The sequence below is a fragment of the Trachemys scripta genome, chromosome 4 (assembly GCF_013100865.1).
Source record: "Trachemys scripta elegans isolate TJP31775 chromosome 4, CAS_Tse_1.0, whole genome shotgun sequence".
Lineage (NCBI taxonomy): Eukaryota > Metazoa > Chordata > Testudines > Emydidae > Trachemys > Trachemys scripta.
Window position 1 is genome coordinate 80,074,281 of NC_048301.1, and position 23,610 is coordinate 80,097,890.

Genomic DNA, 23,610 nt, shown 5'->3' on the forward strand with positions numbered 1-23,610 from the left:
ATAGCTGCAGAACCTCTTACACCGCTACCTTTACTTTCAGTTCTTGTTTCCTTAATGCATGTTATAGGAGTAAAACCCTATTTATTGTTCTACAGAATCACTGTCATCTCAATCATCCATTTGCAGGACCCTGACATGGATCCGTCAAAGTGGATGTGGTCAACAACTTTCTGATTTTTCGTTGTACCGGTTTCACTATCATACATGTGCTCAGATTTGTGCTACACAGAGAGGTTATTTTGCTGAGGCATTGTGGGAAAAGAGGGAAGATTTGAAAATCTACATCATAGTTTTATTCATAGTTGATGATACAGACAAATTAACCAATAATTGAGGCAATATAGAAAGTGTCCTACACCTTATTAAGCATGCCATTCTTGAACTACAGAGAAAAGCACCCAGAAAAGTCCATGACTACCACCACCACATCAACTTTATCCTCCAAAGTTATAAACCACCAACAATTTGACCAGAAAACATGATTGCAATGGCAAGTTCAATGTGACTGCAGAATAAAGGTAGAAGGCACTTTACAAAGCCATTTTGTAAATCATTTCCACTAAAAAATAAAAGTCCACTGCACCGGATGCAGTTAGGTACCCAATCAGCAGCAGAAAGAAATAAGCAGGAAAATCACACTAGAGAAATTCCAACAACAAAAGATCCCATCAAGCAAAACCTTGAGTCAAGAAAGCAGCACACAAACAAATCACACAGCAAAGTGTGTATTTTGGGTTATTTTAGATTTTTTTTCGCTCCCGTCACTCTCTAAGTTGGTACAATGTTGTCAGCAATGAAGACCCCGTAGAGGAGGCATTTTCCAAACACACAACCTTCACTAATTAAAACTAACTGTAATAATACAGTAAAAAATATAGCACACAACTCCATATTTAAAGTATTATCACATGCACACTGTTTCACTTGATGCCATCCATATGATGCCGACCTACTCACAGCCTAGAACAAGCTGTCAGATGATGGGCATTTCATGTATAACTAGCCAAAGAAACCATTTCTGAGGAAGGGGAACATATTGATAGATGCAGGAAGTGCCTCTTTTTTGAGATTCATTTGGTTATTGGTTCCAAGTTAATAACAATGGTGATAGAATAAGGAACTAGGTATACACTCACAACATATGACCTGGTGGTTACTTTTTTATTGACACTGCAGCTGGGATTTTGACACTGAATTATCTTGAGAATTAGCTTTTTGAAATTCATCAATCAAATTTTTGAAAAAGTGTACAAAAGCCACAACCCAAATAGGTTCAGTTGTATCTAAGAACACAGAACGTGGAGTTTTTCCAGACTCTCAGGTGCCAGGCAGTAACATTTCCCTCTACTCTATTTCTGAACACCTGTAGGAATTTTTCACACTCTGAAGTTACTGTTACTGAAAGACATATGCCAAGGGTTGGCATCACACCATCAGGAACACCAAATAGGCCAATTCAGAATAAGATTCTAGAGGCTGAAATTCTGCTAATGAAATATCACTCACTCAAATTTAGCAATAAACTTTAAATAACATACAGTATAAGGACTTGGATGTGAAAGTAACAGTGTCTCTGCTACTACTGGACCAAGTCCTAAAGTCTTTAATCTGTTGATAGTCAATCCTTACTCTGGCAAAAGTCTCTTTCACAAAAAAGTCCACTTCGCAATAATGGGCACTAGGGACTCGACCCTCAACTGGTGTAAACTTGCATAACTCCATCATGGTCAATGAAGCTATGCCAATTAGCACCAGCTGAGAATCTGGGCCCAGAGTTTGGCCTACGAGAAGATAAAATGATTACAGTTCATTATTCTTACTGATACCTGTAGGAGTATATGTGTTGTGTCCTATTTCATTATTCACAGTCATACTTGAAGAAGAATGATCTCTTTCCTTTGCAGGGAAATGTGCAGGCTTCACACTATCCACAGTAGTGTTTGTGGGATACTTGTCCTCATCTTTCTCCACTCCAAAATAAACATTATGCAACAAAGGATCTTGGGTTGTGTCTTCATTTTTGGCACCTTCATTGGAGACCACAACTGCTATAAAAATGGTTGAATCAATTTTGAACTTAATATCTGCGGAATCACTTACACTATTACCTTTACTTTCAGTTCTTGTCTCTTTAATGCACCTTATAGGAGTAAAGCCCTATTTATTGTTCTACAGTATCACCATCATCTCAATCATCCATTTACAGGACCCTGACATGGATCCGTCAAAGTGGATGTGGTCAACAACTTTCTGATTTTTCGTTGTACCGGTTTCACTATCATACAGGTGCTTATATTTATGCTATAGTAAGAGGTTATTTTGCTGAGGCATTGTGGGAAAAGAGGGAAGAAAATCTACATCCTAGTTTTATTCATAGTTGATGATACAGACAAATTAACCAATAATTGAGGCAATATAGAAAGTGTCCTAAACCTTATTAAGCATGCCATTCTTGAACTACAGAGAAAAGCATCCAGAAAAGTCCATGACTACCACCACCACATCAAGTTTATCCTCCAAAATTATAAACCACCAACAATTTCACCAGAAAACACGATTGCAATGGCAAGTTCAATGTGATTGCAGAATAAAGGTAGAAGGCACTTTACAAAGCCATTTTGTAAATCATTTCCACTGAAAAATAAAAGTCCGTTCCACCAGATGCAGTTAGGTACCCAATCAGCAGCAGAAAGAAATAAGCAGGAAAATCACACCAGAGAAATTCAGACAACAACAAAAGATCCCATCAAACATAAGCTTGAGTCAAGAAAGCAGCACACAAACAAATCACACAGCAAAGTGTGTATTTTGGGTTATTTTAGATTTTTTTTCTCCCTTCACTCTCTAAGTTGGCACAATGTTGTCAGCAATGAAGACCATGTAGAGGAGGCATTTTCCAAACATACAACCTTCACTAATTAAAACTAACTGTAATAATACAGTAAAAAATATAGCACATAACTCCATATTTAAAGTATTATCACATGCACACTGTTTCACTTGATGCCATCCATATGATGCTGACCTACTCACAGCCTAGAACAAGCTGTCAGATGATGGGCATTTCATGTATAATTAGCCAAATAAATTGTTTCTGAGGAAGGGGAACATATTGATAGATGCAGAAAGTGCCTCCTTTTTGATGACCTTTGAGATTCATTTGTTTATTGGTTCCAAGCTAATAACAGTGGTGATAGAATAAGGAACTAGGTATACACTCACAATATATGACCTGGTGGTTACTTTTTTATTGACACTGCAGCTGGGATTTTGACACTGAATTATCTTGAGAATTAGCTTTTTGAAATTCATCAATCAAATTTTTGAAAAAGTGTACAAAAGCCACAACCCAAATAGGTTCAGTTGTATCTAAGAACACAGAACGTGGAGTTTTTCCAGACTCTCAGGTGCCAGGCAGTAACATTTCCCTCTACTCTATTTCTGAACACCTGTAGGAATTTTTCACACTCTGAAGTTACTGTTACTGAAAGACATATGCCAAGGGTTGGCATCACACCATCAGGAACACCAAATAGGCCAATTCAGAATAAGATTCTAGAGGCTGAAATTCTGCTAATGAAATATCACTCACTCAAATTTAGCAATAAACTTTAAATAACATACAGTATAAGGACTTGGATGTGAAAGTAACAGTGTCTCTGCTACTACTGGACCAAGTCCTAAAGTCTTTAATCTGTTGATAGTCAATCCTTACTCTGGCAAAAGTCTCTTTCACAAAAAAGTCCACTTCGCAATAATGGGCACTAGGGACTCGACCCTCAACTGGTGTAAACTTGCATAACTCCATCATGGTCAATGAAGCTATGCCAATTAGCACCAGCTGAGAATCTGGGCCCAGAGTTTGGCCTACGAGAAGATAAAATGATTACAGTTCATTATTCTTACTGATACCTGTAGGAGTATATGTGTTGTGTCCTATTTCATTATTCACAGTCATACTTGAAGAAGAATGATCTCTTTCCTTTGCAGGGAAATGTGCAGGCTTCACACTATCCACAGTAGTGTTTGTGGGATACTTGTCCTCATCTTTCTCCACTCCAAAATAAACATTATGCAACAAAGGATCTTGGGTTGTGTCTTCATTTTTGGCACCTTCATTGGAGACCACAACTGCTATAAAAATGGTTGAATCAATTTTGAACTTAATATCTGCGGAATCACTTACACTATTACCTTTACTTTTAGTTCTTGTCTCTTTAATGCACCTTATAGGAGTAAAGCCCTATTTATTGTTCTACAGTATCACCATCATCTCAATCATCCATTTACAGGACCCTGACATGGATCCGTCAAAGTGGATGTGGTCAACAACTTTCTGATTTTTCGTTGTACTGGTTTCACTATCATACAGGTGCTTATATTTGTGCTATACAAAGAGGTTATTTTGCTGAGGCATTGTGGGAAAAGAGGGAAGATTTGAAAATCTACATCCTAGTTTTATTCATAGTTGATGATACAGACAAATTAACCAATTATTGAGGCAATATAGAAAGTGTCCTACACCTTATTAAGCATGCCATTCTTGAACTACAGAGAAAAGCACCCAGAAAAGTCCATGAGTTCCACCACCGTATCAAGTTTATCCTCCAAAATTATAAACCACCAACAATTTCACCAGAAAACACGATTGGAATGGCAAGTTCAATGTGATTGCAGAATAAAGGTAGAAGGCACTTTACAAAGCCATTTTGTAAATCATTTCCACTGAAAAATAAAAGTCCGCATCACCAGATGCAGTTAGGTACTCATTCAGCAGCAGAAAGAAATAAGCAGGAAAATCACACCAGAGAAATTCCAACAACAAAAGATCCCATCAAGCATAACCTTGTGTCAAGAAAGCAGCACACAAACAAAGCACTCAGCAAAGTGTGTATTTTGGGTTATTTTAGATTTTTTTTTCTCCCGTCACTCTCTAAGTTGGTACAATGTTGTCAGCAATGAAGACCCCGTAGAGGAGGCATTTTCCAAACACACAACCTTCACTAATTAAAACTAACTGTAATAATACAGTAAAAAATATAGCACATAACTCCATATTTAAAGTATTATCACATGCACACTGTTTCACTTGATGCCATCCATATGATGCCGACCTACTCACAGCCTAGAACAAGCTGTCAGATGATGGGCATTTCATGTATAACTAGCCAAAGAAACCATTTCTGAGGAAGGGGAACATATTGATAGATGCAGGAAGTGCCTCTTTTTTGAGATTCATTTGGTTATTGGTTCCAAGTTAATAACAATGGTGATAGAATAAGGAACTAGGTATACACTCACAACATATGACCTGGTGGTTACTTTTCTATTGAGACTGCAGCTGGGATTTTGACACTGAATTATCTTGAGAATTAGCTTTTTGAAATTCATCAATCAAATTTTTGAAAAAGTGTACAAAAGCCACAACCCAAATAGGTTCAGATGTATGTAAGAACACAGAACACGGAGTTTTTCCAGTCTCTCAGGTGTCAGGCAGTAACATTTCCCTCTACTCTCCTTTCTGAACACCTTTCCCAGTTATTTCTGCAAGAAGCTGTGCAATGGATAGGAGAACTGAGTAAAAGGTGCCCTCTGGTTTAATCCTAACCAACAAGTTCTTCTTAATTGTTCAGGAAGTATGATTTGGCTGAGAAGAATATCAGTGGTGAGGGACAGCCCCTATTTGTTTGGATAATGGCAAATATTTTGTTTTCTGAGCCACCAACCACATTTTTCTCACCATTTGCTTTTATTGATTTTATCTCAGACATTTAATAATGGAGATGTAGGAGGATTTTTTCAACATGGTAGCTGATATTTTACGTGTGGAAATCCACTTGGGACATTACACAAGTGTTCAAGAGGCATGATTTTAAAGTATCCCTGGGATATGGGGAAAGATAGATAAATTAGATTAGATTAGATTATGATTAGATGATATTAGATTAGATTAGATGAGATGCTAACCCAAGTGGGTATAACCCACATGATATAGAGGTGCTTATGTCCATTAGAAGTAAACAGTAGGAAAATACCAGGTACTCTGGTAAGCATTGGGAATGTTGATTGGTTGCCCCATAACATCAGTGTAGTTCTTGTACTTCCAGGAATTCCATCACAAAGCTGAGTTTTATATGGAATTATTTAAATTCTTTACCCCTGCTGGCAGTGGTGAGACCCTGCTTCTTGTGATCTGAATTCGACCACCAAGAGTTAAATGAAGGATACCAAGTATATGGTGTGGAGGTTTCCAGAACTGCAGCATGTCGGGAATCCACAGCTGCTAGGACAATGGATGTCTCAATGGGGATATGTATATTTGCTGAGCCACCACCCACACACTCGATTAGCCATTTGCTTTTCTTTCCTATACATCAGTAATATATTATTAATATACATGGTGTAAAAGAAGAGCATTAAAGATGGATGCATAGCTTTTACTGTAGTATCACTAGTTTTCTTAGCCATCCATTTACATCACACCACTGTTCAGGAGCTGTTGTCTTGCTATGAAGTTTCCCAATGATATTGGGGAAAAAAATAGCAACAGAAGAATAAATCATAGCCAAAACAGTGGCAGAACTAATACAGTGGTTGTAACAAATTGGCCCTCTAACTCAAATTTGAAGGATGATGCTGCATCAAATAACATGAAGGATTTGAATTAGAATAATGCAGCCTTGCCAAGTGCTAATACTGTGTCCAGAGATTAGTGTGAAAGGTTCTGTTGTTGAGCCAGAGAGCTGTGCAGTCAACAAAAAGTCTGTAAGTAACATACCACCACCAACTTTAGCCAAAACAGTTAAAATCTACCAATAGTTCAATACCAAAAGTAGGAGGAATCTGAGCACAAGATAAGGACAGAGACCTCTGGTATTAATGCAGTTTATAAATGGTTAATGCAAGGTGATCAGAGACTAAGCAAAAAAAAAAAATAACACCAGAAACTCCCAAAACTCAGGCCAAAGAAGAGAACAAAAATCCCAAAGCAAGCTGAGTTTTGCATTAGGCATTCTTTATTGAATTCCTAATGAAATCCCCTGCTGAAAAAAGAAAAAGTCTCTCCACACACCCAAACCAAGTTCAGAAATATAAATATTGATAAGATCTTTAAAATAAACAAAACTCTTTACTGATAACCATAATTGAGCTTTTTACTTTCAACACCTATACTATCCTGTCTTCTCCCAGTAAAAAATAAGCTACATCTCCTAGTTCATGACATAAAGTACTGAGAGTACAGGAGAACTAATTATGGGATAGATGATCATTACATTGTTGTAAATATTGCACAGTAGATAACTGAATACACAGGTTTACAGCAGGGATGTTTCATCCCTTTATTCCATAAACACGGATGGACTATAGCTGCATTTCTGGTGGCCCTTGACAGATTTCTGAGCTACGTGACATATTTGCTTACTCGTGCAAATGGCACCAGATGCCACTCTTTACTGAGGTATGTCATTTTGCTTTAAATATAGTAAGTTAGATAAAATGATTAGATTTCATTACTCTTACTGGTATCTGGAGGGTGCTGTTCCATGTCATCATTTGTGTCCCATCCAGAGTGTAATGGATCTTGCAGTAAATCTTCATCATCTGTTTCATATTCTTGTGAATCCTTATCTGTTGCAATGATGTTAAACCTCCTGTAAACTTTGCATTTGCTGACCCACCACCATCATCACTTGAATAATTCTCATCTTTATTCTTTCTTGCCTTTATAATTGGTTGTGCTTTTTTAGAGGTTTATTTAGCAAAGAAGAAAGAATGTGGAGAGAGGTGCCTTCTTTGACGAAGAAAATCTATTGCTGTTTATGATGATGATGATTATTGTTTATCTTATTTATAGCATTTATTTTTGAGCACCCCAAAATGTGCCTAAAACTCATAAAGCAATTAGAGATATGCTCCCTTCCCTGAAGAACCCACAATGTAATTCTGACATGACACAATAAGTGAAAGTCATCTCACCCTTAGGAAGCCCTGGGTTTTCAGGTCATTCTGACATCTGTTGACATCATGATTCTATTTAGCAGGCATGAGATTTCTGTAATTTTTCCCATCTATAACGGACCCAGGGACCATTAAGGCAAAAAACATTGTGTGCTGCTAACCATGGGGGTCAAAATAAAAAAAGAGCATATAATCATGGTTAACTGAACACATAAAACTTGCAGAGTTTCTGGGAGTGAACAAGTGATGTGCTAAGGAGAGATTTCTAAATCAAGAGCATGGGAATAGCAGTGGGCATACACCTCATCAGGAAGGGGCTACTCCGGTGTTCTCATTGGGGCAGTGTCACTTCACTCTTTCCCAATGTGGACTTGTGCCTTCCAGATACAGTCCTGCTCTAAGAGAGTAGAATCTGAAGGAAAAAGTATTATTCTCCCTTATGAAGCATTAAGAAGGCTGTTTAACAGCCACCAGATATCAATAGGCCATTATTGGAATTGTAAAGTGACTTGTTACTTAACTTATCAGATGATCTTAATCAAACACTAGTAGTTAAAAAGACATATTATTTACCCTTAGTTGCTGTGGTTCGATGCTGCTCCTTGTGATCTGTAGTGGACCCCCACCAAATGTCAGGGGACGGATTCCCCTCATGTTGGGTGGAAGTTTCCTCATGTGCACCATGATGCGGGTTCACAGCTGTTAGGACAATGGTTCAATCATTTGTGATTTTTTTACTGGCTCAGCCACTACCCATAATATATTCAGCTTCTGTTCTTCTCTTTTCTATACCCAATGTATCTCTTTTACAACTATACAAATTGCAAGGAAACTGGAGCAGAGTCAAGTGGGAATTCTGGTTTGTTGATAGGTTAATGGATTTTCTAATCCACTTCTTCTACATCATCCTGGTATTGGAAGGTATGTTCTTGCTACAGAGTACCACGGTCTTCAGAGGCAAAGCAGCAGCAGTAACTGAACAGGCAGAAGCAACAACTTGCACCTTTAATTGAGGTTTGACTGTAGCCTCCGAACTTTCAGAATTTTCTTACATTGATCCATGTAACTGTAATTGTATCCTTTTTGCTATATTAGAGAATTAGGTAGTTAGCCAATTCAGGAACACAGAGGGAAAATGTAATTTGATCTCATTACAGTGCTTCGTAAAATACATTATAAGTATGGCACATCCCACATTTCCTGTTAAAGGTGCAGTTGTTGAACCACAAAGAGATGAGGCTAGAAAAATCCAACTAGTAGTAACAGCACTAAAGCCACACCACAAAGCTGAAATCTACAAACACCTTCACCTGAAAGTGGAATCATGCCAATAATAAAATGAATGTATGTGCAGAATTGGCATCAATTCATGAGTAAAGACCAGTAGAAGAAAAGAGAATAGTCTGTCCAGAAAAAGATATAATGACTTAAATTTTCAAAAGTGTCTAGTGAGTTTGGGTATCAATTTATAGGGGTCTGATTTGCATGGGCAAGTGCTCAGCACTTTCTAAAAATCAGGTTGCTTTAAGGTATCTGAAATCTGGCACCGAAAAATAGAGAAACCTCACATCACTAGTCACTTTTGAAATTTAAGGCCAAAATGCTCAATTCCCAGGTTACTTACATGCCTGTGAAATCACCATAGAACACCAAAGAAGCCCACACAAATTGCATGGGTGAGCGTGAGAGCAGAGTTGGCCAGGCATGTGGAATGCACACCAAACATGGGAACAGAAAGATATGAAGCAAAAGGAAATTCCAGATCTTAAGGAAAGAAAAATCCCAAATGAAACTGAGTTTGTGTTAGTTTAGGATTTTTTTCCCTTCATGGGACAGAAGCCACATATTCCCAAGATCTGTCTGTGTAGCAAGAACCTTTGTCATACAAGAACAGCCCAACTTTAGTAAGACTATTAAAGTAGATAACACATTTTAAAAATAATGTTGTTGAACTTTTCTTCCACCACACAATGCTGTCCTCGTAAGAAATAAGTTAGCTTGCTGTCAATCTGGCAAACCACTCAGTAACATCAGACTTTCCCTTAGCAAATACAATGTTCTGAATGTAGATTATTACCCCCTACAATTGGCCAAGCAGCAGAAGGCAATTTGTTCTACAAGAAATGGGATTATGGAAGTCAAAACTAATCAAGAGCATTTAAATGCTCCTCTAAAATCAGGGATAATTGATGACATAAAACCAACACAACCAGTTGTTTCTGGATCTATGAATGACTGTTCCAAGATGTCAATAAAAGTTAAAGGGATGTATATAGTGTTGTTTTTAGCAAGGCCTAAATCTCTTGGGTTACAGTAGAGGTGATAGGACAAAAGAGTTTTATCTTGAATAACAAAGGGTCCCAGAAAAGTACAGTTTCAAGTACATTTAGTTTAGTATAAATGTTCTCTTCTTTCTAAATCATCTTCATGGTGAAAGTCTACATATAAAAACACATTAAATCCTCTACTGCAATGTACATTTTTTAAAAGACTATTTCTGTTTCTTTGTTCATGCAATGAACAAAATGTTTACCCTGTCAGCTAGAAATAAGCTAAAAAATCATCACAGGCATGTCACAAACAATGAAAAGAAGAGAACTTCTGAAGTTCAAATATCACTTTAATTTATATAGAATTCCTTCCTTTTAAGATATGACTACTTCATAGCCAAGACCAAGTCTTCGAGGGTCATCTGGCTAATATGATAGCCAAGGGTGGGGTCTGTATTTTCCCATTCAAAACACAATTTAAGATTAAAGAGAGAACTCATACGGCATCAGAAATACAAATTCATGGTGACTGGATATTCTTGTGAAGCTGGTATTTCTGTGCTGCTATTTATTCAGACTGTAGACAAAGTACATGATTTAATATTTAAAATCTTTACCCCCTGTTGCCTGAGTAGGTTGCTGTTCCTTGTGGTCAGGATGGGACCACCACCACCAAGAGTCAGCAAACTGATTCCATTGAGGTTGGGTGGAGGTTTCCTCATGAATGGGCTTCACAGCTGCTAGGACAATGGTTAAATCATTGGTGATCTTTTTTATGTGCTGAGCAAAGTTTTTTCCTTGCAAAGTTAAAATCCATCAATACTTTCACCCATAAACATGCTAATGCCAATAAACTGAATATGAATGCGGGTTAAAGACATGAAACTCTGGTATCAGTGAGTTTGGTAACTGATTAGTTGCAAGAAAAAACAATAGTCCCAGTCCAAACAATATACACTGCTCAGCTACAGTGGCCCAGATCAATTACATGTCCTTGCAAATGCCACAGAAGTCCATGTAGTCTGCAGTGGGCTGCGTAAGTGTGACTAAAGTATCAATTTACAGGCGTTGATTTCCATAAGACCAGTTGGGCCAGTATGTGGAACAGGCACCCATACACTGGCATGAGAACAGATGAAACAACAGAGACAAAAACAAAAAAACCCAAGCATGCAAGCAAACAAAAAACCATCCATATAAGAGAAAGGGAAAAAATGTCCCACAAGAAAACTGAGTCTGTTAATTTAGCTTCTTTCTCCAGGGAGATCCTGATGCAGCTGATGTTACCAAAGACCAGGCCTATAGCAAGAGCCACGTTGCACACACACACGCACCAGCAAAATCCACTTCAGACACAAACACTTTTTAATAAAAGTTATTGAACTTTTCCTCTAGCTGATGCCATGCATAAAATGTAGTCTTCAAATAGCAAGACATAAACTATCATTATTCCATACAGATCTCATGAACGTTTAGAAAAGGAAATAATTTTTCATATAGAGCATCATGTAAATTACTGAAAATCACTCCTCTCCCATTTGATCTATAATGCCAGTCAAGTATGCACATCAGTAGAAATCATATAATTCTACAGTAACTGTGCAGACTTCAGGACCTCTTCAGAATATTTGTACTTCTCTGAACACAGTATTATTTTTATCAGAGGGGTAGCCATGTTAGTCTGGATCTGTAAAAAGCAACACTATTTTTATGAATCCCATATGTAGAATGCAGATGTTCCATCTTGTTCCCAATTCTGAGCAACGATGACTACTATTCATTCTACAAATAATCATTTGTCCTAACTTTGCAGTACTAGAAATGCTTTTCAGGTGGATTCCTTCCAAAATGACCTCTTTCCAGAGTTGAATTCTACTGAAAACAATACCGATCTTTCTGCAATATAGTTATAAAGAATAGGCCACATCAAGTAAAACATATATATGGGACATAAATGATGTCAAGAACAAGTATCCTCCAAGTACTAGTAAAGAAACTGATATATATATCAGTATATATATATATCAGTTTCTTTACTAGTACTTGGAGGATACTTGTTCTTGACATCATTTATGTCCCATATAGGAAACACTATTGGTTTTAAAGGCTCTTAAGTTGAATCTTCATCATCTGCATCATCGTCATGTGAGTTCACATCTGTTGTGATGATGTTAAATGTACTGTGAACTTTTCATTTGCTGAACTACTGCCCATATCAGTTTCATTTGTATTTCTCCTACCATTTACAATGGTCTCATTTTTAATGGTACATATCTAATAAGAGGAGAGGAAACGTTGGGGACCTTTCTTTTTTATGCACAGAAATAGCTTCTGCACACATAATTTTTTTACAAAACATCCATTAATATCACAGTTTTGTTCACCAGGCATGAACTCACTACAAACTCCTCCACCAATAAGCCACAATAGGAGAAAGCATCATGCTAACAATGGAAGTCAAAGTAAGTAGAAGCCTATCACTCTGAGAGATGGCTGAGGTCATTCAACCAGAAAAGTTTCTTTATCAGTATACACTCTCAGGTGTCACTGAGAGCCCTACTTGTTCCGCACGTGGCCCTTTGTCAACAAAGCCTAATAGATCTTGGTTTATGCTAAAAATTAGTTGTGATTGAGCAAGGATTTTTTCTTCGTACAACCCATATATTCGTCCTTGAATTTAATCCTGGTCTGACTTTGATGTAACAAATATAGGATTATGGTGACTTCACTGTAGGATCAAGCCAATGGAGAAGCCAGGCTTGGAGGAAGGATACCTTCATTTAAAAAATTAACTTAGGAAATCAAGGAAAATAATGGCCAGGTACATTTAATATATATATTCTCTATTTCAATGTAACAGTTCCAATTAAGAAATCTTAAGAAATCCTTTCACATAATTTGTAGTTGTAAATATAATCATATTTGTTATTCTAATCCTGTGATGCTACCAACAAAATATATTCTTCCTCAGTAAGAAACAGGGGTTTATGTTGCTACAGATATGCCACCTATGCTTTTAAAATAAACTACGTTCTTAAGCCAAGACATTTATTATTATGCACATTTTAAATGTTTTTATCACTGCTAGCTATCTAATATCTATGTTTTCACTTGTGTTTTTCCAATAAGCTTTGCCCTTTGCATATGCTATATAAAAATGCATAGATTAGGATGTCAAGACTCAACAGATTAGTTCTGGTGAATACATAGTGAATATAAAAGAGTGAGTTATTCTTATTGGAAACAGAAACAGGGAACACATAAGAAGCCAACATAGTATCAGAAAGGCTGTTTGGCTGCCACTTCATATATATGCAGGGTTTACACTTCCATGCTGTCTTCAACTCAGCTCTATCAACAGACTTTAAACAGAGCTGCTTAGGTGAAATTATATAAATTCTTTACCGTTACTGGCAGTTGTTGGATGCTGTTCCTTGGAATTTACAGAATGCCACCATGGGGGGAAAAATGGTTTTGCTTGGGTGGTGGTTTTATGATGTGTGTAATGGTGGCGATCCACAGCTGTTAGGACAATAGTTAAATCAATTTAGAGCACTTCGCTGATGAGCCTTAACTTATGTGCTTCCCATTCGTTGCTGTTCTCTACACCTGGTCTTTGTCTTTTACTAGTGTATATAGTGGAGAAACAAGAGGTAAATAGAGATGACCCTCTGCTTTGTTCAACTGTATCACTGGTTTTCTCATCCATCCACTCACACAATCCTGTATCAGGAAATGTGAATTTTCTGGAATTTCTCCCAGTAATACAGAGCAAAGTAGTAAGAACAAAGGAAAAGTTACAGAAGCAATAGTGGCAGACCAAATAGCAGCAACCTTTCTGTTATTTGATTGTTCCTCTAACTCATCTTTTGTTAAGGACACTGAAACTGTACCGCTTTCAAAAACTAGACCGCTATAAGTCACAGTGGCATTTCACTTACTGTTTCATAATTACAACTAACTAATTCTAACAAACAGACAGGAGAGTGTATATTCTGAAATGCAAAAAAATTCAAAATATATCCCATATTTGTTCTAGTTAGTTTATCACATAATGAAATGAAAACCTTGCAAGTACAGCAGAAACACTGCACCATCATTTCTGGATGACAGAGATATGCTTGTCAGGAAAAAATCCAAAAGTACTACCAATATATCAGCCTTACATACAGAAGTTAAAAATTTGTGCACACTTGCATCAAAAAACAAAGGATCTAATCCTGCTCCCTTTGAAATCAATAGAAATCAATAGAAGTTGAGCCACTGAATTAAATGGGAAGAGGAACTGGCCACTAAACATGACAATATTGAAATGAATAGGAGTACAAGATAAAGGTTGGAGCATCTGGCATCAATGCATGTTGTAAAAGATTAGTGCAAGGAAACCCAGAGAATACACAGTATGTGCGAAGAGTGCTGTACACAAACCCATCAGCTCAAAGATAGATGAAGTCACAAAGATTCCCACCGCAAAACAGCAAGAAACCAAGAAAAAAACCCAAAGTTAAACTTTTAAAGCTAAATACTGCAGTCTTTATACAAGTGAGATGCCCCTCACTTCGGTAAGGACTGCAAGATCTGGCCTTTAGTTCTTTTAGATAATTTTCTCCTTCTAAGTTATGTTGTCAAAGACCAGGCTGCAAAACTGGATACACACATCTACACACATACAACTCTATGCCAGTAAAATCAAACTCAGAATTTTAAAAACAATTTAAAAAAAAAGTTTGAACAGCATCTGACTTTAAACTTAAAGATTTTTTTATGCATTCCATCCCACTCAGAACATTAAGCAGTGGACTCAGGGCATTCCCACCCCTGCTATGTAAACTTGACCTATATCATGGGATGGAGGCCAGAAAATAAAACCAGTCTCTTGCAAACACACTTGTGGCCAAGACGCTTATTACAGTGTCACCTGCTATTGCCCCTCTCACAGCTAGAAATGAGTTAAACACTGTGCCATGGGCTTTCTCAGCAACACTCAGCAAAAGACATAGCTTCTGAAGCAGGAAGTGTCACTGATTTCAGTGGAGAGACTCACCTTACTCGTACACCATTTAATTACAGTTGAGATTTATACTACCAGGCTAGTCACATTACTCAGAAAATATGGCACTAATAAAGATCAACTGTTAAGATAAATACCTCCTGCATCTACGGAGAAGGAGTGAATTTAACTCTCTTCTACAGAAGTACTTTCTCAAAAATGGTGACAGTGTTTTACAGAAGAAATCATTTGATAGTTCCGTCTTTAAAATGTTACAAATGGTGCATGACAGAGATGGACGAAACAAGTTCAGAAAAAGCTATGGAACTCTGAACATAGGGCTTTTAAAATGCCAACCAAGGTGAAAAGCAGAGAAGTTTACTCCCTGCTTGCCAATATAAGCAACCCTAAATGTCATTGTGTTGCCATTGCCACTTCTGAACTAAGCACTGCACAAAGTCATCTCTCTAGGAATGACACTTCTGCACCAGAAGTACTTTGCAAGAGGCCTTTGACATCTTTTCAAGGGTGGGGGCTTATAAAATCAGTCAATTTTTGCCCAAGTAAGGTCTGAGGAAAAACAGAATAAGATCCTTAGGATTTGGTCCAATGCTTATTATAGAAAAATGTGGTGCTTAGTGCTGTTTTTAGGAGTTTAAAGTTTTAAAAAGTTATATAAGATCAATTAACAAAGTGGATTATAATTCAGTATCCTTACAGGTGCTTGTGGGATGTCCTTCCTTCGCCTCATTGTTGTCTCCTTCAGGAAGAGAACCACGGTTTAGGTGACTTTGCCTAGAATCTTCACCACGTGTAATATTCTCCTGTGAGTCCTCATCTGCTGTGATGATGTTAAACCTGATATGAACTTTCGGATAATGAGCCAGCACCCAGACAATTATATCTTCATCTCTTCTTGTTTTTACAACAGATTTTACACTTTTACTGGAAGAAATCTGAGAAGGCTTGGGAGGAAGAAATAGCAAAAAAACCATCTATTGATATCACATTTTCTTTCAGAAGATGTGATTTGCTGGAAATTATCCCTGAATAATGGTCAAGTATTCACAATAGCAGAAATTACTGTACTCTACTAGCAAAAAAGTCAAAGTAATGCCTCCTTAGATTTGATCCTCTGAAATAAAGATGAATTTGAGGCATGATTATGATTTTCATGTCAGGAGATAGTCATGACTGTTGTCATATGTATCGGATTATGCAGATTTAATTGTAGGATCAAGAAGGAGGAGAGGATAGTTTGGAAGGGACAAATCCATGACTAAAATATCTTCAATAATGAAGAGAATGAAAAAAAATAAACCCACCATGCAGACCAAGTACAAATTTTCCTCTCTCTTTGCCTGTATGATTCAGCAGGAAAAATATAATAAATACCTTACTATAACTTACAATTTTTTTAAATGACTAAATCTGTTCACTTATTTAAGTCATCCACTAACAAAATATTTCTTCACCCAGCCAGAAACAAGCCAATAAAGCAAATTGCTTATGGTGCCAAGATATCACTTTCATCTATGAGTCATCCCCTTTTGAGTATTCCCTTTAATGGTGAACTCCAAATTCACCATATTAATTCTGGTGGGTTATAGCCTAAAAGTATAGATAAAGTTTGGGTTGTTCGTACTGGGCTAAATCCTGAGAGATGCTGAGGACCTACGTTAAGGAGTTACAAGTGTTTGGCATCCTCTCAGGATCTGGCCATAGAATATAGAATCATAGAATCCTAAAAATGTAGGGTTGGAAGGGACCTCAAGAGGTCATCTAGTCCATCCCAATGTGCTTAGGCAAGACTAAATACACTTAGCCCATCCCTGACAGGTGTTTGTCTAGCCTGTTTTTAAAAACTTCCAACAAGAGCGGATTCCATATAGAGTTAGTAATAATAAAAAACACAAATAGGATGAGAAAAGCTGATTAATAGCCATTTGCCATCAAGGAGTTTGCCCTTTGGAGCTCCTCTTTTGCTCAGGTTTCTCAACAGGCAGTAGATGGAGCACATAAGATAAAATGTTTATAATGGATTACCCTGGCCAGCAGTGGAGGGATGCTCTTCCTTGTGATCTGCAGAGGAAGGAATAAATCCAGGCATCTGTTGGCCTTGAGTAGAGTTTCCATGATGAGAGTCCTCGTATGCTGCGATGTTGGATGAACCAATCATTGAACAACTTATTTACTGACCCACCACTTCCAATACTTTTTTTCACCGTTTGATCTTCTTATACAACATCTTTGTCTTTTCCCTTTCTACATAGTAGGGAAAGAGGATGACAGCCAGAAGCACCTTCTGTTTTGTTCATTTTTTTTCATCATCAATTCAGTCACATCAACCTGAGATCAGGAGGAGTGAGATTGATGGAGCACATCCCAGCACTAATGGGCAAAGCAGCTGCAACAACAGAAGAGGAAGTGGATGCAGCAAAAGGACTAGCAGCAACAATGGCAGGTCAAGTAGCAAGAGTAACATGCCATATCTATGAGAGCAGGATGAAGACACAATGCACTACCAGTGCAAGGAAAACAAAAGTCCCTGCCCAGAGAATATATACCATGCTGAACTAGAGTATAGGCAATGGGCATAAAGCCATCTGCTAGAACTGAGGTTTCGCCAGAGAAAATATCACCACAAACACCAGTAAATTCAAGAAAACAAAAATATCTGAAATACCCTAGTGTATTTAAAATATATTTCCATCTTCTAATCCTAAACATTTGTGTTGCCAGAGATCTGTAAAGTTTACAGTTTCCACATAACCCTACCTCAGCAAAAGCCACACTGATAATGTATTAACATAACAATAAAGAAAAATCACATTTGCCTTACCTGATATGTTACTGAGTTTTTGCTCCAAGAATATATTGCTACTCTCAGAGCCAGAAAATCTAATATGGTATCATAGTCTGTTAATGGATATTGAATCAAAATGTGCTTGATTTCAGATCTGACCTCCAACAAAGTCTTGGAACACAGCTTTTGGGTAGGCTGATGATTCAGATAAAAGTCAGCCATGAAGCTCAGATTTTAAACCCACTCTGAAATCAAATTTCACCAAACAGAGGTGTTCAGATCTGGGGGTTTGGATGGTTCCCACCTCTCTTGACTACATTAGTCATGAAATCAAGTGGTCATAAACTCAGAGATAAAGGAAATGCCTGCTTTGTCTGCAGAAATCTGGTGAACACCCTGTCTCCCACTTCAGGTCACACTAAGGAAGCACAATGAGGTTTTATGAGAAATATTTTTGAGAGTTTCTTTAAAATGTCGTTAATGATGCACCAGTAAAGCTAGATGCCACAAGGTCAGAAAAGTTTTGGAACTCTGAATACAGGGTTTTTTCAAAATGAAAACCCTGCAGTAGAATAGGGAAATCTCTTCCCTGTTCCCTATTCTGAGCAACCATATATGTCATCATGCTGCTTATGCCATTTCTGGAATCAGTGGCATACATAATCACCTGATCTAGAATGACAAACCATCAGTTGAAAGTAACAGAAGGTCCTGTGGCACCTTTAAGACTAACAGAAGTATTGGGAACATAAGCTTTCGTGGGTAAGAACCTCACTTCTTCAGATGCAGACTTGCAAGTGAGGTTCTTACCCACGAAAGCTTATGCTCCCAATACTTCTGTTAGTCTTAAAGGTGCCACAGGACCCTCTGTTACTTTTTACAGATTCAGACTAACACGGCTACCCCTCTGATACTTGACATCAGTTGAAAGGTTGACCAGCTGGCATACGTCATCCTTCCAAGGATAGTGCCGCAATTCCAGTGTGGCTCTTTACTGAGCTATATCTATAGACTTAAAATAAAACTCATTATATAGAAGGATCATCAATTATTATCCTTACTAGTATGAGGCGGTTGCTGTTCCTTATCGTCATAGTTATCCCCTGCAGGAAAAAATCCAGGTTTTAATAAATCTTGCACTGAGTCTTCACCAGCTGCACCATCTTCGTGTGAGTCTATATCTGTCACAGTGAAGTTAAATACACTAAGAACTTTTTATTTATTGAGCCACCAAAGGTATAATTCTTATCTATTGTTTTTACAATAAGCCTAGCCGTCCTGCTGGGACATATTTAATTTAGGGGAAAATGGGACTAACGGAGTCTGGAGGGAGAAAAATGATGAAGAATGTATTCAGTGGGACGTTACATGTGCTCAGCACCTCTCAGGATCTCGCCTATTGGAAACAGAATTTGGGAATAAATGGACAGTTCAGATAACATGAGAAAAGGTGATTAGCTGCCAAATCCTATCAATGGAGAGTTTATTTTTATGTGCTGCTGTTTATAAATGTTAGCAAATTACTCTGTATGAAGGACATTAGCTATAATTGTTGTAAGGTTTTACCCTTGCTGGCAGAGGTGGGATGCTCTTCCTTATGATCTTTAGAGTGCCATGTCCAAGGAATAAATCCAAGAATCCAATGATCTCAAGTTGAGTTTTCATGATTTGCCCCATCGTGCAAATCTTCATCTGCTATGATGATGGGTTACTGAATTATTTGCTATACGACCACCCTATTATTATTTTCAACTTTTGCCTTTTGACACTCAGAGCTTCTCTACATGGGGGAAACTAGGGAAAATTAAGACAAATTCATTAAAGGTGTGAATGTAAGGTGAATTAATTACATTGCATTAAACTGATGTGCAGACACTCATTCAGAATTAAAGTGCCTTAATTGGGTTTAGTTTAATTCACTTTAAATAAATTAAGCTAAACCAAATTAAGGCCACATTAATTCTGAATGGGAGTATCCACACAAGGGTTTAATGCAATTTAACTAATCCACTTTAAATTCACTCCTTTAGTTAACTTGGATTAACCTTCCTGGTTGTCCCCTATGGTCAAACCCACAGTCTTTAGCCTTCTTTGGTGAATATTGTGAAGAAAGAGGAGGCTAGTAGAGAAGACCATCGGTTTTGTTTACCATTACCACTGTTCTTTTCTCATCCATCCATACACATCGTCTTGGGATCAGAAGATGTAAATTTGATGGAGAGCATCCCAGTGATAATACGCAAAGCAGCAACAGTAACAGAAGAGGGGGTAGATGCAGCAACAGACCAAGTAGCAGCATAAACTTGTCATTTCCATCACATTCTAAAAAGCCATTTGGGAGTGCAGGAGAGTAACTGTTTATTCTACATATCACAAGGGGCAAATTAGTGAAGTGCATATATTGTTATTGGGGAGTTCCCTGTCCATGTGTCTTTAAGCTGTCTAGACATGTGTGTCTTTCTTATGCACTTGCAAAGGAACATGTGCTATCCAGGCTATAAATTCCTCAATCCCTATCTCAAAGATGTGTGCTGGAAATGTCTCTGTGTGAGCTTCTAAAGGGAAAATACTCTGAGCACTGTGACTGACTTGCTTATGATTCCAAATCATAGTTAAGGAATTACATTGAATCTGCAGAGATTGCATGATCTGATTGCAATGTAATGGGATGTGACCAATAGTTTACTCACTTGTGACATTCTCTCTACATCACATAATTATCTGGGAAAAGATCATTCAGAACAATTTGGAATTGGGGTCAACTTCTTTATCTAGTTTATGATGCAGCAAAATAAAATATCATCCGATGTAAAAAAAACAGAAGCCTGCTCTACATTAAAGGAGCCATTGTTGTTACTTCTCGTTTTCATTCTCCATTTGTTGTTTCTTCTTGTTCTTTACTTCTTTTTGAACTGCAGACATGTTCTAAAACAAAGATACAAGAAGCACCGCCACCACCACAGCTTTTCCACTGAAGTTTTTATTTTAATTGAATCAGCATTGGCCTATAATAATGTCAGTATTACATTCAATGTAAAAAGTATTACTTTGGTATTAATTTATTATATAAACAATAACTATAAGAACAACAAAAGCCCCTGGCCAGAGGAAGAATGTAGAGGTTGACTAGGATATTGGCAATGGGCACAAAGTCAATTGCCAAAAGAGAGATGAAGCAGGGGAATTCCCACCAGAAACACCCAGAAGTTAAGCAAACAAACTGCCAAAGCAAAGTAAGATTTTAAGGTCAAATCCTGCATTCATTTCCTCGGGGAAAAATCTATCAGCGGACTTAGTAAAAACTGAGAAAGGACAGCAGAATTTGGTTCTAGTAATATTAGATGTTTGTCTCCTATCATGTCCTAATCAAGTCTTAGGATGCCTTTCTGCACATGCACACCCCTAATCCAGCAAAATCAACTTTAATAATGCAATCAACATTTAAAAAAAAACCCATACATCTTATTTTATAATTTATTGACCTTACTTTCATGTAACGCTACCCACATGGACGCTTAGCAACTGATAGTCTCTTAAGTAAGAGATCACATAAATTCATATAGAAATGTTTATCTTTCCAGATGCTCTTCATTGTCAGTGCTAAGGATTATCACCCAAATAGCCATGAGATACAGGCTTGAGTGGCAATGTTTAGCTACAGATCCCTACTTCCTCAAAGAGCAGGGGTGTTGAGGTATGCAGCGTTTGGTTCATCCCAGTATTGAGAGAGGAGAAAACCAGGGGATTCAGATTTGGATCTGTTCTTGGAATCATGTGTCACCAATGTACAGGGGATTGAGATCTGGGGTTTGTCCTGAGGCCCATTTCTACTAACTCTATTTATAGGGCTTCTGTTTATCATGGTTTAATTATTTTCTTTTTGGGGCCCTTTTTAGAAAATTTTTGAGTTTCATGTAGATGTCCAAAAATTAGGATGTTTTGGGGCTCTTTCTTTGTATGTACTGTAATGAGTAATCTCTTTGTAAGGTTTTCCCTAGTGCGCTTTAATGTGTTACTATTTCAAACAGCACTATGTTAAAGCACCTAGCAGGGTCTACATGGACCAATTAATGTGCAACACATTCATGCACTTTAGAAATCACATCCCTGTAGGACACATTACAGCTCCCTATAGACAAGCCCTGAGATTCAAGTAACCATTTCTGGTGTTTTCCCCCATGTTCATTGGATAAACACCTATTGATTGATTGCATTGGGCGTGTTTTATCAGCATTTATCCTAAAATCATAAGCCCTAATTATTCATTAAATCTGGTGTCCATAACTTCAGACAATAAGAAAATATAAGAAAATATATAAAGATCTGTAGAGATCTAGTGAACATCCCATCTCCCATTTCAAGTTCAGATGAGGAACACATAATTTCATAGAGGAGATAATTACTTGATATATTTCTTTAAAATGATGTAAATGGTGCACTATAGTAGTGGGCCCAACAAATTCAGAATATAATGCTTTTTAAAACCTGAAACCCAGGTGTAGAGCAGGGATGTTCATTGTCTGTTCCCAGCCCTGAGCGATCATAGGGGTCAATATGTTGCTAATGCCATTCCTGAAATTAGTGCCACACAAAGTCATGGTCTTGTAATGGCACAGCATCACCAGAAATGCCATCATCCATTACATATCATCTTTCCAAATACGGTTAATTTTGTGAATGGCATCCCAATGCTACTCTTCACTAAGCTAAATCTAGGGCTTAAATGAAGTATAGGAGATAAATGGACAATTAAGCACTATCCTCACTAATAATCATTGTCTTCATTGTTGTCCCCTTCATGAAAGAACCTAGGTTTTAGTGGCTCTTGTACTGAGTGTTCAGCAGCAGCAGAACTGTCATATGAGTCTCATCTGTTGTAATATGCTAATTTCCTTTGAACTTTTCCTCTGAGTTAGTACCAACATAAAGCATAATTCTCACCTTTACTTTTTGTTTTAACAACAGACCTCAATGATTTGTTTAGCTTAGCAATCAGTTGATATTTAAGGCTTTCTTTTATATAAAAGAGAGCCTACCATCATACCAGCACTTGATAAGCTGCTTTTGTTCAGTGACATGATTCTGTGGGAAATATGGTGAAAAAAGAAGAAGGAAGAAGCTACAGGAACACAAAATGGTCTACTTAAAGTGGAAGCAAAAAATCAGTAGCACCAATCACTGGATTCTCTAACTCGGAGATCAGTGATGGCACGGAACCTGCAGAGCCTGGCTATCCTGATACCCTGGCACATCCACAGGGAGAGTATGACTTCCCTAAAGGATCCAGCAAAAGGAGTAGTTAGGCTTGGAGAGAGAAAATGGGGTGGTGGGAGGGGGAAGAATGTTTTCAGTAGAGTGCTGTGGATGCTTTGTTCCTTTCAGAGTCTGGTCAATGGGAAATAAAACCTGGGAATAGATGGTAAACTCACCGAGCAAGAGAAAAGCTGGTTGTCTGCCAGGTACCTTTCCACCGGTTACTTAACAGATCTTATAGGAAGTACATTAGATAAAATTATTATAATGTATTACCCTTCATAACAGCGGTGGGATGCTCTTCTTTGTGATCGGTGGAGTGCCGCTGCAAA

General features: G+C 37.6%; 1 protein-coding gene across 1 annotated transcript in view; it reads right to left on the reverse strand.

Annotated features, from left to right (window-relative positions):
• CD44 (CD44 molecule (Indian blood group)) overlaps nt 1-23,610 on the reverse strand; it is a 99,108-nt gene that overhangs the window by 21,705 nt on the left and 53,793 nt on the right. Inside the window, exons 8-11 of the mRNA XM_034769691.1 lie at nt 8,533-8,658; nt 7,522-7,629; nt 3,913-4,134; nt 1,827-2,048 (exon numbers count right to left, since the gene is read on the reverse strand). Coding sequence (XP_034625582.1) covers nt 1,827-2,048; nt 3,913-4,134; nt 7,522-7,629; nt 8,533-8,658 — 678 coding nt within the window. The remainder of the gene's footprint in view (nt 1-1,826; nt 2,049-3,912; nt 4,135-7,521; nt 7,630-8,532; nt 8,659-23,610) is intronic.